General features: G+C 34.5%; 2 protein-coding genes and 1 long non-coding RNA gene across 3 annotated transcripts in view; all 3 read left to right on the top strand.

Moving 5' to 3' along the window:
* LOC107715721 (uncharacterized) overlaps positions 1 to 2,929 on the top strand; it is a 9,535-nt gene extending 6,606 nt beyond the window's left edge. Inside the window, exon 3 of the long non-coding RNA XR_001637138.1 lies at positions 2,855 to 2,929. This is a non-coding gene — a long non-coding RNA (uncharacterized LOC107715721). The remainder of the gene's footprint in view (positions 1 to 2,854) is intronic.
* Positions 2,930 to 6,567: 3,638 nt separating this feature from the next.
* LOC107715719 (complement factor H-like) lies at positions 6,568 to 8,108 on the top strand. Its single transcript, XM_016521900.1, has 6 exons — positions 6,568 to 6,676; positions 6,882 to 7,049; positions 7,132 to 7,237; positions 7,343 to 7,419; positions 7,604 to 7,786; positions 7,891 to 8,108. Exons 1-6 carry the CDS (start codon positions 6,607 to 6,609, stop codon positions 8,091 to 8,093), a joined length of 807 nt encoding a protein of 268 aa, XP_016377386.1. The 5' UTR covers positions 6,568 to 6,606; the 3' UTR covers positions 8,094 to 8,108.
* Positions 8,109 to 8,491: 383 nt separating this feature from the next.
* Positions 8,492 to 10,509, top strand: LOC107715720 (complement factor H-like). The gene is made up of 5 exons (XM_016521901.1): positions 8,492 to 8,659; positions 8,862 to 9,038; positions 9,169 to 9,351; positions 9,432 to 9,587; positions 9,727 to 10,509. Exons 2-5 carry the CDS (start codon positions 8,864 to 8,866, stop codon positions 9,948 to 9,950), a joined length of 738 nt encoding a protein of 245 aa, XP_016377387.1. The 5' UTR covers positions 8,492 to 8,659; positions 8,862 to 8,863; the 3' UTR covers positions 9,951 to 10,509.
* Positions 10,510 to 13,154: the final 2,645 nt, after the last annotated feature.

Raw genomic sequence — 13,154 nt, 5'->3', positions numbered from 1 at the left:
GAGCTCTCGTGCCTCCGTTGGTAAAAAAAATTAGCTCGAGTGTTCCGAGTGTTCACTTTCAGCGCTGAGGAGTGTTGCGAAAAGAACCCTCGCTGGGGAGGCTAGTGATATCAACTTCACAACTGCTTGCTAGGGAACTCGCATTCACGTAAAGTAGCCTTGTTGACAAGTTTGGGTGAGTAAGGGCAAAACACACAAGATATTGTACTTTGGTGGCTCGTCAGGGGAGGCACAGCTTCCCCATAATTTTGAGGTGAAAATAGGAGGACGATTTAATGTTAATACAATTCACAATTCATTTCAGTTCATGTCTCAGAATGTGTATTTTTTGCTTATAATTTCACAGTTGTAATACCATTACGTGAAAGCGCCATTGTATGCATGTCGTTTTCTTTACGTTTTCTGACTAAAAGCAACCAAAAAGCCATTTATTATGCCATTTACAAGCAAATTATAATAATAATAATCGGCAGGGATCCCAGACCAATACAATTAGTGTGCCTCCTCTATTTTAAAACCCACGAGCCACCACTGACTTTTAGTGCCCTGTAGTTGGCAATATTCCTTCTTTTGTAGCAGAAATAAACTCCTGAAGGAAAGGCTAGGTGCCATGCAAAATGTAATGTGTAATTGCAACACTCATTACAAATGTAGTAGGGTAAAGAGTACATATACTTATTCAAAAATGTCGTGAAGTAGAGAGTAAAAGTTGCTAATATCTTTTATACTCAGTAAAACTACAGAATATCCGAAAATATACTCCAATACCGTAATTAATTACGTTAACTCAAATAATTTACACCTCTGTTCAGAACTAAACTCACGGCTCTAGCAACTCTCTCCCTTGCTCTCAGCCAGTCTCACACACCGTTCCCCATTCGATGACGCAATCAGCCAAATTTCTGCTACAACTTACACCTCTAGTCCCACAAGATAGCGTTAGTGTTCACTTCACTCACAAAACAAAAATGGGCTGTGTATCACTTCTGTCAAGTCTCCCACTGCAAAAACTGTCGACCTCTAACACAGCGGTCATGGCATTTCTCTCTCATAACACTGTTCCAGAGATTGTCTTACTATAGGGAGATGAGAGGGTCTGACAAGGCGCTCTGTTTTTGTTGTAGAATACGATAGGGGATATATTCACGTATTATTTACTATTGAAGAAAGTGTAACGGTCAACTTGGATCACATGTGCCTCAATAACCAATCACATTACAGCCTTGACGTCACTGAATTTCAGTCAGAGTGTGCGACACTCAATCACCGTTTACGGATTCCATCCCAGCTGTCGCAAAAATTCAGTAACTTTTCTTATAAAACGGCCTTTTTTCTTCATTGTAAACTAAAATAGTTCAGTCCAAAAGTATTGTTTACTGCAAAACATGTTGGAGATTTGCAGATAGGCTGTTGATTCATTAAATGATAAGCTGTTTCCTCTAAAGAGCTGTTTATTCAGAGTAGTGAAGCCTCTCCTCCATTGACATCCATTCAAAAAAATGGCCTCTGGTCTCCTTTCCCATGTACTGCCAAAGCGGAAGTATTAGCATTAACCGTTACGCTTTTTTGGCTAAAGGTTGCAGGCTTGCCTTCTAGTGGCTTTGACTGTTCTCCATTCTTCTTCCCATACATCTTTGCATCTCCCGCGAATACCGAAAACAGGGCAACCCATCGAAATAAAAGTCCCTTAATAGCGGACTCGGGAAGTCAAAAATAGAACTAGTGATAACAAGGCGCTCTGTTTTTGTTGTAGAATACGATAGGGGATATATTCACGTATTATTTACTATTGAAGAAAGTGTAACGGTCAACTTGGATCACATGTGCCTCAATAACCAATCACATTACAGCCTTGACGTCACTGAATTTCAGTCAGAGTGTGCGACACTCAATCACCGTTTACGGATTCCATCCCAGCTGTCGCAAAAATTCAGTAACTTTTCTTATAAAACGGCCTTTTTTCTTCATTGTAAACTAAAATAGTTCAGTCCAAAAGTATTGTTTACTGCAAAACATGTTGGAGATTTGCAGATAGGCTGTTGATTCATTAAATGATAAGCTGTTTCCTCTAAAGAGCTGTTTATTCAGAGTAGTGAAGCCTCTCCTCCATTGACATCCATTCAAAAAAATGGCCTCTGGTCTCCTTTCCCATGTACTGCCAAAGCGGAAGTATTAGCATTAACCGTTACGCTTTTTTGGCTAAAGGTTGCAGGCTTGCCTTCTAGTGGCTTTGACTGTTCTCCATTCTTCTTCCCATACATCTTTGCATCTCCCGCGAATACCGAAAACAGGGCAACCCATCGAAATAAAAGTCCCTTAAAGAAAAAAAAATACCTCCGTTATGTATAGTTTGACTTCTCGTTCCCTTCTCCATGACAGGCGAGTGTCAGAAACAGAAAGTTGTGTACCAGGGTACTCTGAACTCAAATCGTATGAGATAATCGGACAGAATTTTCATGACAAACATTTGTGTTGGTGTGAACAGGCCTTTACTTGTACAGAAGTAACTTGTCAGTTTGAGTCAACCATATTTGGAGTAAAAAGGATTAACCTAGAGGGGAAAACTGTTTTCAAAGTTGGAGAAAGCGTGGAGATCATCTGCTCTGAAAAACAATTTTTTACAAAAAAATAAAAAAAATAAAATAATTTACATGCCAAATTAATGGAAAGTGGGACAGTAAACCTGTTTGTGGTAAGATTAAAGAAACACTTCAAGACTTGGTGCTGAAGTCATTGTATATTACCAAAAGAATGTGAATCGTATTTCAGAGATTACATGTGAAGTTCCACGTGACCAGCATGTGAGTGGCCCGGAATATTCCTTCAGTGGAGATATGAAATTAGGAGCAAAGAGATCGTACAGTTGTGAGTCTGGATATCGTGAAACAGCAGAAGAGGCCACATGTACACGAGACGGATGGACACCAAAACCACTGTGTACTGGTATGTTCTTCTGTGGAGTATTAAAATCGTTGCTACACAGCTCATGACCAGCTTAAACCAACTCAAACCAGCAGCCATGCTTCAAAACATACCTAACCAGCAAATGCTGTTTTTTGTTTGGGCTTTTTTTCAACAGAGAACCCTTCTCCAACACACATACCTGTAGTTTTCAAATAAGCCTGAAGGACTTGATTAGCTGGATCAGGTGCGTTTAATTAGGGTTGAATCTAAACTGTGCAGGGCTCCAGCTCTCCAGGAACTGAGTTTGACTCCTCTAGTATAGACTTAACTGTAGAGATGGATAGAATACTGGAAGTGAGATGAAATATGTGGACGTGTCGTGCTCCAAAGGGAATCTACAGATTGACAAAAGTTGTGAGTATTGTCTCGTTTTCAGAACCTGAATTAGTCATATTGGTGATCTGTACAATTATTGATTTATTATTTAATTGGTTGTTTCTTTAGATGATACACAAAATAAATAATGACTAAACAATGACTTGGGAATGTTCTAGTACTTAATTCCAGATGTTGTTTGCACTACATTTTAATTTTGTAAAAAAAATTTTTAAAAAGTCTTGTCAAACGGAGTACAATTGTTTCTCTTTTTCAGATTTTTTAAGTGCACATACATAATAATTGTTGTAACTGAGGTAAAATTATATTTTAACAATAACTGTTCAAGAATGTTTAAGCAAAAAAAAAATTATCTAACTGGTAACACTTTATAATAACTTTCATTAATAAATCATTAACAAACATTATATAATGTTTAACTAATCATTACTTAATACATATTCACAAATCTAGAAATATGAGATAATGTCCTTGTTAATGTTAACTAATGAACTTATTAAACATTACCAAATGATTAACAGATCAGAATTATACATTAATAACATTAATATACATTAATAACAGAATTAATGTAAATTGAAAAGCTTACAATGTCATTAAACATTCAATTCATATGATCGTGCATTTAAAAAAAAAACATTTCACATTATTTTGACATGGTTTACAATGATTAAAAGCTTCATTAATAAATCATTAACAAGCATTATATAATGCTTAACTGATCATTAGTTAATGTTTACAAATGTCATTAAACTTTCAATGCGTTTTAAAAATCTACAAAAGATTTTACCAGAAATTACACAATGAACAAAGTTTGAACAAACATTTGTTAATGTACTGTTGAATGCTTACAAGTGTCATTAAACTTCAGTTCACATATTAGCTAATGCTCATTATTACATTTTCAAATGTCGTAAAAATATAGTTTAATTACTAATTTTTTATTCATTAAAACCCTTTAACTGAGGGTACTAAGTTTACTTCACTATATTACAATTAAATCCTAATCTAATCATGACAAACTATATATTGTTGGAAAGGTCTAAAACTCCTAAATAGATATTTTACCAATGTTTTTGTAAAAAACATTTACATTTACATTTTCTTTTCAAGAAAATACTTAATTTATCATTTATCAAAACAATGCAATATAAACAGATTGAATCGTGATTAAAAGTTGAATAACATTTGTAAGCATTTTTAGGTAATGTTTAATACATTTATTAGTAAACATTAACAAGCACATTATTTCACGTTTCTAGATATGTGAATAAATATTAACTAATGATCCGTTAAACATTATATAATGTTTGTTAATGATTTATTAATGAAAGTTATTATAAAGTATTACCATCAAACTTATTGACTATGAAATGTATGTCTGTGTGTTGTTGCATGTATTGATGAATAATATTAACACACACACAACCATGTACATATATTGTATTGTTTGTGGGAACATCCTATTCATTCAGCTACATTTTTGTGGTAGTTATGCAATTTTGTATTATCTCATCTTTTTGTTGTTGTTGTTGTTCTGACAACATATTTCTTAACTTAAATATGAAAAGCACTAGAAAAGTTCAAATACCAAAGAATTGAATATGAACACACAATTCAGTATACTGTCAATTACTGTAGAGTAAAAATAAACAAAAAAATTAAAAAATCAGCATCCTCTGCCAACTTGCTTTGCAGTTTTGTTAATGACCTTATTTGCCGTAATATAACATTTTCTCAGTCTTCTGACAAAAGACTTTCACCTCTAGACAGTCGTTCTGCTCTATTTTTGTGTAGAATTTTGTCTAGAATGAATGGTTTGAATCAGTTATAGTAACTATAAAAACTATATGAAAAACTATAATTTAATGTACTGTCTAATACAAGTCTAACAAGTTTATATACAATAAGAAATTCAAACTTCACACAAGGGCCACTTAGTGGTGCAGTTGATCAAGGAATGATGTTACCACGCCATTGGTTCTTACAAAGCTGGTAGTCATTTTGCAAGAAACAAATATTTTATTAAATTATAGTAGATATTCTTTCAGTGACCTTTTATTTTGAGGAAAACAAATTTGTGAAAATTCTGACATTATTTGGGGCCCTTTCTTCAGCATGACAGGAACAAGACAAAGTATCTCATTAGTGCTGACTGCATTCTGTAAACCCAACCTTCCACTTTGTTACTAAAGTTATTTTGAGAAATAAATAATCAAACAATATTTCCTAAAAAAAAAATATATATATATATATATATTTAATCTTATGAATTTTGTCTATTTAATTTTGATGTTTATGTATTACTAATTGCTGTACAATAATCTAATCAAATCTAGTCATTATATTTTATTATTTAGACATGTATCAAATAAAACAGCTCATATGATATTTAGTATCACATTTATGTTTAGTTTTGACATTTATGTAAAGGTGTGCGGCAGCCTTTTTTAATATGTATTTATGTTTAACAACATAAACTGCATATATAGTATTTTTAAAAAGAGGCCCCATTTCAAACATATTCATTGCTTGTGCCAAGACTCTGTTAGCACATGCCAACCATTTGCAAACAAAGTTAAAGACCTTTGAGTTTAACATGTCATTGTTTACCAAGTCCACACTGTAAGATCCAGTAAATGACATCTGACTTTTAAGGTTAAAAACAACAACAGTTTTCATTGTGAGATAAGGAGGATCAGCAGGTCATCTAGGAGACAACAACAATTTAAGCAAAGACAAATAGGTGTCAAACTCATCTTCTGTCTTCTGTCTTTTGTTTATCAGTTAAACAGATTGCTCAATTTTAATGAACACATTTCGCAATGCAATGGCTACGTATATTTTGCAATGCTTGTATTATTGCAATGTTTGGAGACTTGAAAGTGTTGTGAATCTTCTTTCATCTCATTTCTAATGAAACAAATTCATTCATCACATAATGTTCTTCTTGAATCAATATATAAAATTAATGAACCAGTTAAAAGCAACAGGATTGAGCAGTAAATATGGCAGTTATTTTGGAATCTGCCCTTTGCTTCCAGTTTATACATTACAGACATTTGACTCAAGAAGTTTGACTTCTCTAAGGTAACTTTTTGGTGTGAGCAAATAACAAATATGAATTGCTGCATCAGAAAATGATTTTTTTTTTATTTTATTTTTTTATATTGCTTGTGCTAAGAGAGGTCTGGTGTAAGAAAGACGTCCTTTTGACATGGGTAAATTATTAACTTGTTGATCCCCAAGCAGGCAAGAGTTTTAGAGACTGACCAAAAAAAAAAGTATTTGTGAACTGAGCTCAAAATGAGAGTTCCTGTAAAACTCCTCGGCTTCGGCTTTTGGTTGTTTTTCTTAAATTGTGCCCGATGTCAAGGCAAGTGATTTTGTTGTTGTTGCTATTTATTTTAATGTCTTTTTCATTTAGATTTTACTGACTTCAAAATAAATATTATATTATATGCAGTTCCTAAAACATTTAACTGTACATTTATGTAGCTTTAGAGCGTGTTGACTAGTTGTGCATGTACTTCAGCATTTAACAGTTATGTCTTTGTGTAACATTTGTTTGTGCTTCTCAGAATGTCTTCGAGAGGACATTAAATATGAAAACACAGAACCAGTTGAGAAAGCTTCATACGCTGATGGTGAAACAGTGAAAGTGAACTGCATAACAGGTTATATTGGCTTGTATAGATTAAAGTGTGAAAAAGGAGAATGGAAAAAATCCATTGAGCGACCATGTGCAAGTAAGAGAATTGTCAATACGATGGCCACATAGTTATTAAATCAATGTTACCATGTAAAGTAAAACTTGTTTGATTTCTGCAGAGAAAAAATGTAGTAATCCAGGCGACACACCAAATGGTGATTTTAAACTTAAAGAGGGGACGGAGTTTGTTTTTGGAGCAACAGTGGTGTATACATGCAAAAAAGGGTAAATGTGCTTTATGCTTATTTATTCTCTTTTTTATTGCATGAAATGTATACTTTCCTCTTGAGTTTGATAATCCTTGTACTTGTAAAAACATTGTGTTCACAGGTATGAAATGACAAGCAGAATCAATCAGCGTACCTGCAGAGCTCAAGGATGGGACAACGCTGTCCCTGTCTGTGAGGGTACGATTTCTTGAAAGTCACGGTTTTTCCTTTTTTTTTTTTTCTAGTTTAATATCTCTCCATCATAGAATAGTGACTCATAAGCTAGAAGAGAATTATAACTAAAAATATTTATTGATTTTTTTTTTTTATTGAGGGGTTGGTTTGTTGGTTTCTTTACTTTTTTATTTATTTTCATATTCAGTGGTGAAATGTCCAGCCATTCGCACAGATTGGGAGGTGACTGCATCGGGTAACACAGAGGAGGGACGTTATGGTGATGTTATTCACTTTGATTGTGTATCTTCTGACAAAATGATAGACGGAAGTAGTGACATTCACTGCAAAGAGACGGGAACATGGAGTGATGCTGTTCCAAAGTGCAAAGGTTCATTTCCATTTTTCTATATTTTTTTATTTATATGTATCTTCACCCAAATATCACAGATATCTCCACATTAATTATTCTTGTTTCTCTTACTTTTCATACAGTTATAACATGCGCAGCACCTGTCATACCAAATGGATATGTTGTTGAGCCACGGCCAGAATACCAGAAAGATGCCACATTAAAATACAAATGCAATGAAGGATTCAAACCCAGAGAGGGAATCCCCAAATGTGCTAAATTTGGCTGGACTCTGAACCCAGAATGTGATGGTAATTCACCACTGTGTTACATCATAAACAATTAATATGGGAAATAATACTCAAATACTTTCATAATGCAAAAAACATGGTAGGGTCACACATAAACTGAAACATTCTAAAAATAGACAGCCATTAACTTTACATTAAAATTTGAAAATTCAAAAACAAAAAAATCAGTTGAATATGGCTAAATGTGACTATACATTTAAAAATAGTTTGATATTAGTTTGACATTTATTTTAACTTCAAGGTGGAGCTTGATGAATGCAGTCCCATATGTTGTTTTTTAGATTTTAATGTTTGTTTGTTTGTTTTTACTTACTACTTACTTTTTTTCATAACTACTTACTACATTGATTATAAATTCAAATCATTATTTCAAAATACTGAGGATGTTTAATTTGTCTTGTCGAGAAGTTTTTTTTTCTTTTCTTTTAAATTACATGTGAAACTCCACATGACCAGCATGTGTATTACCCATCCTATTCCTTCAGTGGAGATAAGAAACTGGGAGCAATAAAATCGTACAGTTGTGAAACTGGATATCGTAAAACAGCAGAAGAGGCCACATGTACACGAGACGGATGGACACCAAAACCACTGTGTGCTGGTATGTTCTGCTGTGGAGTATTAAAATCTTTGCTACTTCCATAATATAAATTATATGATTATGCTGATTTGGTGGTATGGGACAGTTTATTTACATGTTGCCTCTAATTCCATTGAATGTCATGAAACAAGAATTTTTGCAGTATCCAATCCAATTATTATGTATCTGATGAGTTGTAATTAGTATGATGGATGTTTTACAGAAATGTGTGCAGCACCTAACATTCCAAATGCAGATATTTTTCGAGGTCATCAACAAAAATACAGAATCGATTCAAGAATAGAATATAAATGTCATCGTGGATTTGAACCAGAGGAGCCTTTTGAAATCATCTGTGATTACCAGGGCCAGTGGACAGGCTTGACAGGTCGGCAATGCGGTATGTTACAGTTTATTGAATTTTGTCTTTAATTCCGTTGAATGTTGTGATACAACTTGACTTATTATTCAGTCAATTCATCATATATCTGTACAATAATCACTCAAAAACAATAAATATTTTGAAACAGTGTTTCTCGCAGCAAAGTCCTGCCCTGATCTATCAGTGGAAAATGGCTTCACACACAGCCAATCCTCCAACAAGGAAGAAATCTTTTACTCCTGCAACACGGGTTATAAACCATTCACTGGAAACTGGTGGGATTCAGTGACATGCAGCAAAGGATCTTGGTCTGACGAGCCTCGCTGCATCCGTGAGTTTTATTATTGTCAGTCTCAGGTGTTTGATGAATGATAGTGTACTGAAAAGTGCTTCTGTCGTTGGTCTTTACAGGGAAGGAAGATTGTGGTGCTCTTCCCAGTGTTCACCATGGAAAACTAATCCATCGTGATCGAGAAACTGCTGAAGTGGAATGTGATCCAGGGTTCATATCAACTGAACCCTTCATAAAATGCACCAATGGTAGATGGGAGACACCAGTGTGTAAAGGTGAGTCTCTCAAACTCGTATTACATGTTTGTAATAGGAGCAGATGTGCATACAGTGGGCTGGACAATATAATCTCTCAACAATATTAAAATCAGTCTTATTGGAGTTCATGAATTTCAATACATAATTTTTTTTTCAGAGGATGTGCGTTGTGGCATTCCTCCAAATGTGGAAAATACAGTCATAACATCTAAACCTGAAAAATTTTATCCTGATGGATCTAGCTTAACATACATATGTCGAAGCTCATACTTTATAAGTGGAGAAAGAACGGTTTCCTGTCACAATGGAACATGGGGAAAAACACCAACATGTCAAGATGAAGGTATTTTAAAGTATTTTAAAACTTCTTACAGATTTTAAAAATATCATTCACGTACAGTATGTGAAAATCAAGAGAGAAAGATATTTAGATACTTGAAAATCAAGAAGAAGGACTTTAAATGCCCAGAAACTTTTGTAGTAGTGATGACAATAATTACAAAATAAATTTGCTTTGAAGACCCAGTGAAAACAGAATTTGAGTTTTGGCACTTTTAGTCTATCTGCACTAGATTAATATGCCAATGTAATGGTAAACATTATCAGTTTATCTTTAATATATGCTTTTAAATTTGACTTGTCTTTTCTTCTGGGAAAACATGAAAAAGTATTGATGATATTCTGTAGTGGACCATTTCTGTCTCCTCGTGGAAAACAAACACTTGTAAAAAATAAAAATGGCATGAAATTACCATTATAACCAGTAGATGGCAGCAGATGACAACTCATTAGCTGAGCTGCCATTTCCACTCCCTAGGTCTTTTCACATCTTGCTTTAAGGCTTATTATAAAATGACTATTATAACTAATTTTTGTATTTCTATTGTACATAAGTATGAAGTATAGGAAGGTCAGAAAGTCACAAAGTCTCATGTCATTTAAAAAAAATAATAAATAAAAAATAAACAAGCCCAGACCCCAACAGCCAGTTGTTTTTAAGCATTTTTAACTAGTTAACTACAAATTAATTAAAGTTAATTATTAGTGCTATAATAATTAAATAAGAATGTATTAAATACCTTTAACAGATTTTTTTTATCTTTAAATGTAAAAGCTACTAATTGTATTGAGTCAACACAGTCTTGTTGCTGTTGTAGGTTTGTTACTCTGCACTTGCAATACAACACTTAATGCACAGGTCTATTTTAACATCGGCTTGTCAGATTTTGTCAGGTTTTGTTCAGTCAGTTGATACCGTTATCAGTGACTAAATTTCCACTAATCAGAATAAGGACTTAATTGCATTATGATATTTACATGACAAAAGCAAACCTCTTCACTTCCCTGTACGTGTGATTTTTCATTATTTCATTATTTGCTAAGTGTGGTTACTTTTATTGCCATTACAGTTACAGTCCCAATAGTGTCTGGCTGCAGACTTACATATGCACTCTGCGTTCTAGTCGACTGATTATTTAAATTTTTTCCCTTATGAATTTGTTTGATTCAGCATTCTATATGCATATAAGTATGCTTAGGTTGTTTTAAATATCTAAAAAAAATAATATATCATAGAGTTGTTTGGAGTGGGGGTAAATCTGCAGTGACGTCACAATCATGTTGCATTGTGGTGTATGGAGAAGTCTGAAGTCTACATATGAAGTAGACTTGCTCGTTCAGTCAAAATCGAGGGGTTGAGGGTCTGTCCATATAAACTTCACTCATCCACTTCACAGCAGAATTTGAATGAAACCCAAAGCCCCTCGTTAAGAATTTTCTACCCGTAGAAAAACATTAACACTTAATATGGCTTAATAAATTAAGACAGGGATATTAAAAGACCAAATTCAATATACAGCTTAATAAAATGCACTAAGGTAAGCAGATGACAGAATATGCACAGAACACACAAAAGTTTCACATTAACTGTTTTCCTCACATACCGCTAAAGATTGTGGCATAACGGACTAAGATGATAAAAACCAAATTCAGTATCAGTGTCAGTATCAGTCTCCACTGGCAACATGCATGATTTGTGTTGATTGCAAGTGACATCACAAGAAGCCAGGGCTGGACTGGGACAAAAATAAATAAATCAGCCCTGGCATTTTTAGGGCAGAACATTTGGCAAATTACTCTGCAGCACTTATATTATTGCACTGGTTGGCTATTAACTGTGAGCAGATAGAGTGTCAATCAATGCATTGGAGAATACGGCCAACATACGTAAAGAAACAAAGTTGCTTGTCAGATTTCCCTAACAAGCAGCCATATTTTTTCAAATAAGCCAACAAAACCGCGACCCGGGATTTTTTTCACACAACTTTACGAAAAAAGAAGCCCAAAGTCACATATAATATGCAGACTTGGAAACTCTGAAACTAACCAGTAGGCTGTCTACAACAACAACTAGGGATGCACCAGTCGTGATTTTTCATGGCCGATTCCGATTGCCAGCAAATGGGCTGATTCTGATACTGACCGTACACGCATTACAATAAAACGAAATTATATCAAACACCACTGCCTTGTCGTTTTCTTCAAAATATAAAACACAACCCTCATTTCGTTTTCATTTTAAAAAATATGAAACATTAATATGTGGTTTAGGTAATATGTGCACATATACTATGATTATCTTCACTGTATAGCCTATAATAAAATGAAATATGACAAGCACAACTCTGCCTTTTTTGTTAAATGTCAGTTTTAATGAACAATAATAGCCATTATAAAAGAATAAGTATAAAATATAAGAGACTTATGTAATAGGAAATAAAGACAAAAGCAAACAATTCGGTCAAATGTATGCAACAAAGTCAGCGTTGTATTACGATTTATAAATAAATAATTTATGAAACATAACTTTGTGCTCAGCCAAAACGATATGACCTGGAAGAAATAATAGATTCATGAGACCAAAGTTTGTCTGTTAGATTTACCCAAAACGAATTGTACCTCATGTTTAACCACTACCAGAGACATCGGAGCCAGCAGCAAATATCAGAAGGACTAGCCGAGGTTAAGCTCCTCTCGTCGGGATACATGAGCACTGAGTGCCCAGTGATCGCGTGGAGCTCACGTCTCCGAAATCAGCGAAGCACATTTTCAAATAGGCGCTATCGTTATAAATAAACTGCATATTTGAGTTTTAAACAACTACATTCTTGCCTGAAATACTCTTAGAACTGCATTTCATGACCCAATAATAGTAATATTTTGAAAATTATGCGGGTTTTCTCCTCCGCCATTAACGCTGGCGCTGGTTGGTGCGAAATGCATTCTGGGATACCTGGCTGCCTCAAGTTCGCACAAGTCACCTCTGGATGCATCTTACATAAGTAAGGGGCGGAGCAAGAACACATCCGGGGATTTGAACTGTACTTGGCTAGATGTGAACTTTGAATTGGAACAGTGCTTGTGCAGTGTTGCCAAGTCCGCAGTTTTCCCATGGAATTGGGCTACTTTAACACTGTTGCCGTGGGTTGTTTTTCATGTCCATGGGTTTAAGCGACCCCCATAACGTGATATTTAGCCCCTTAAATGCGAATTTTACCAGGGGAACCCCACCAAAAACGTGTATTT

Source organism: Sinocyclocheilus rhinocerous, unplaced genomic scaffold, assembly GCF_001515625.1.
Source record: "Sinocyclocheilus rhinocerous isolate Xijiao unplaced genomic scaffold, SAMN03320098_v1.1 scaffold450, whole genome shotgun sequence".
Taxonomy (NCBI): Eukaryota; Metazoa; Chordata; class Actinopteri; order Cypriniformes; family Cyprinidae; genus Sinocyclocheilus; species Sinocyclocheilus rhinocerous.
Note: the sequence above shows the minus strand (reverse complement) of the source record. Positions and strands in the feature narration are given on the sequence as shown.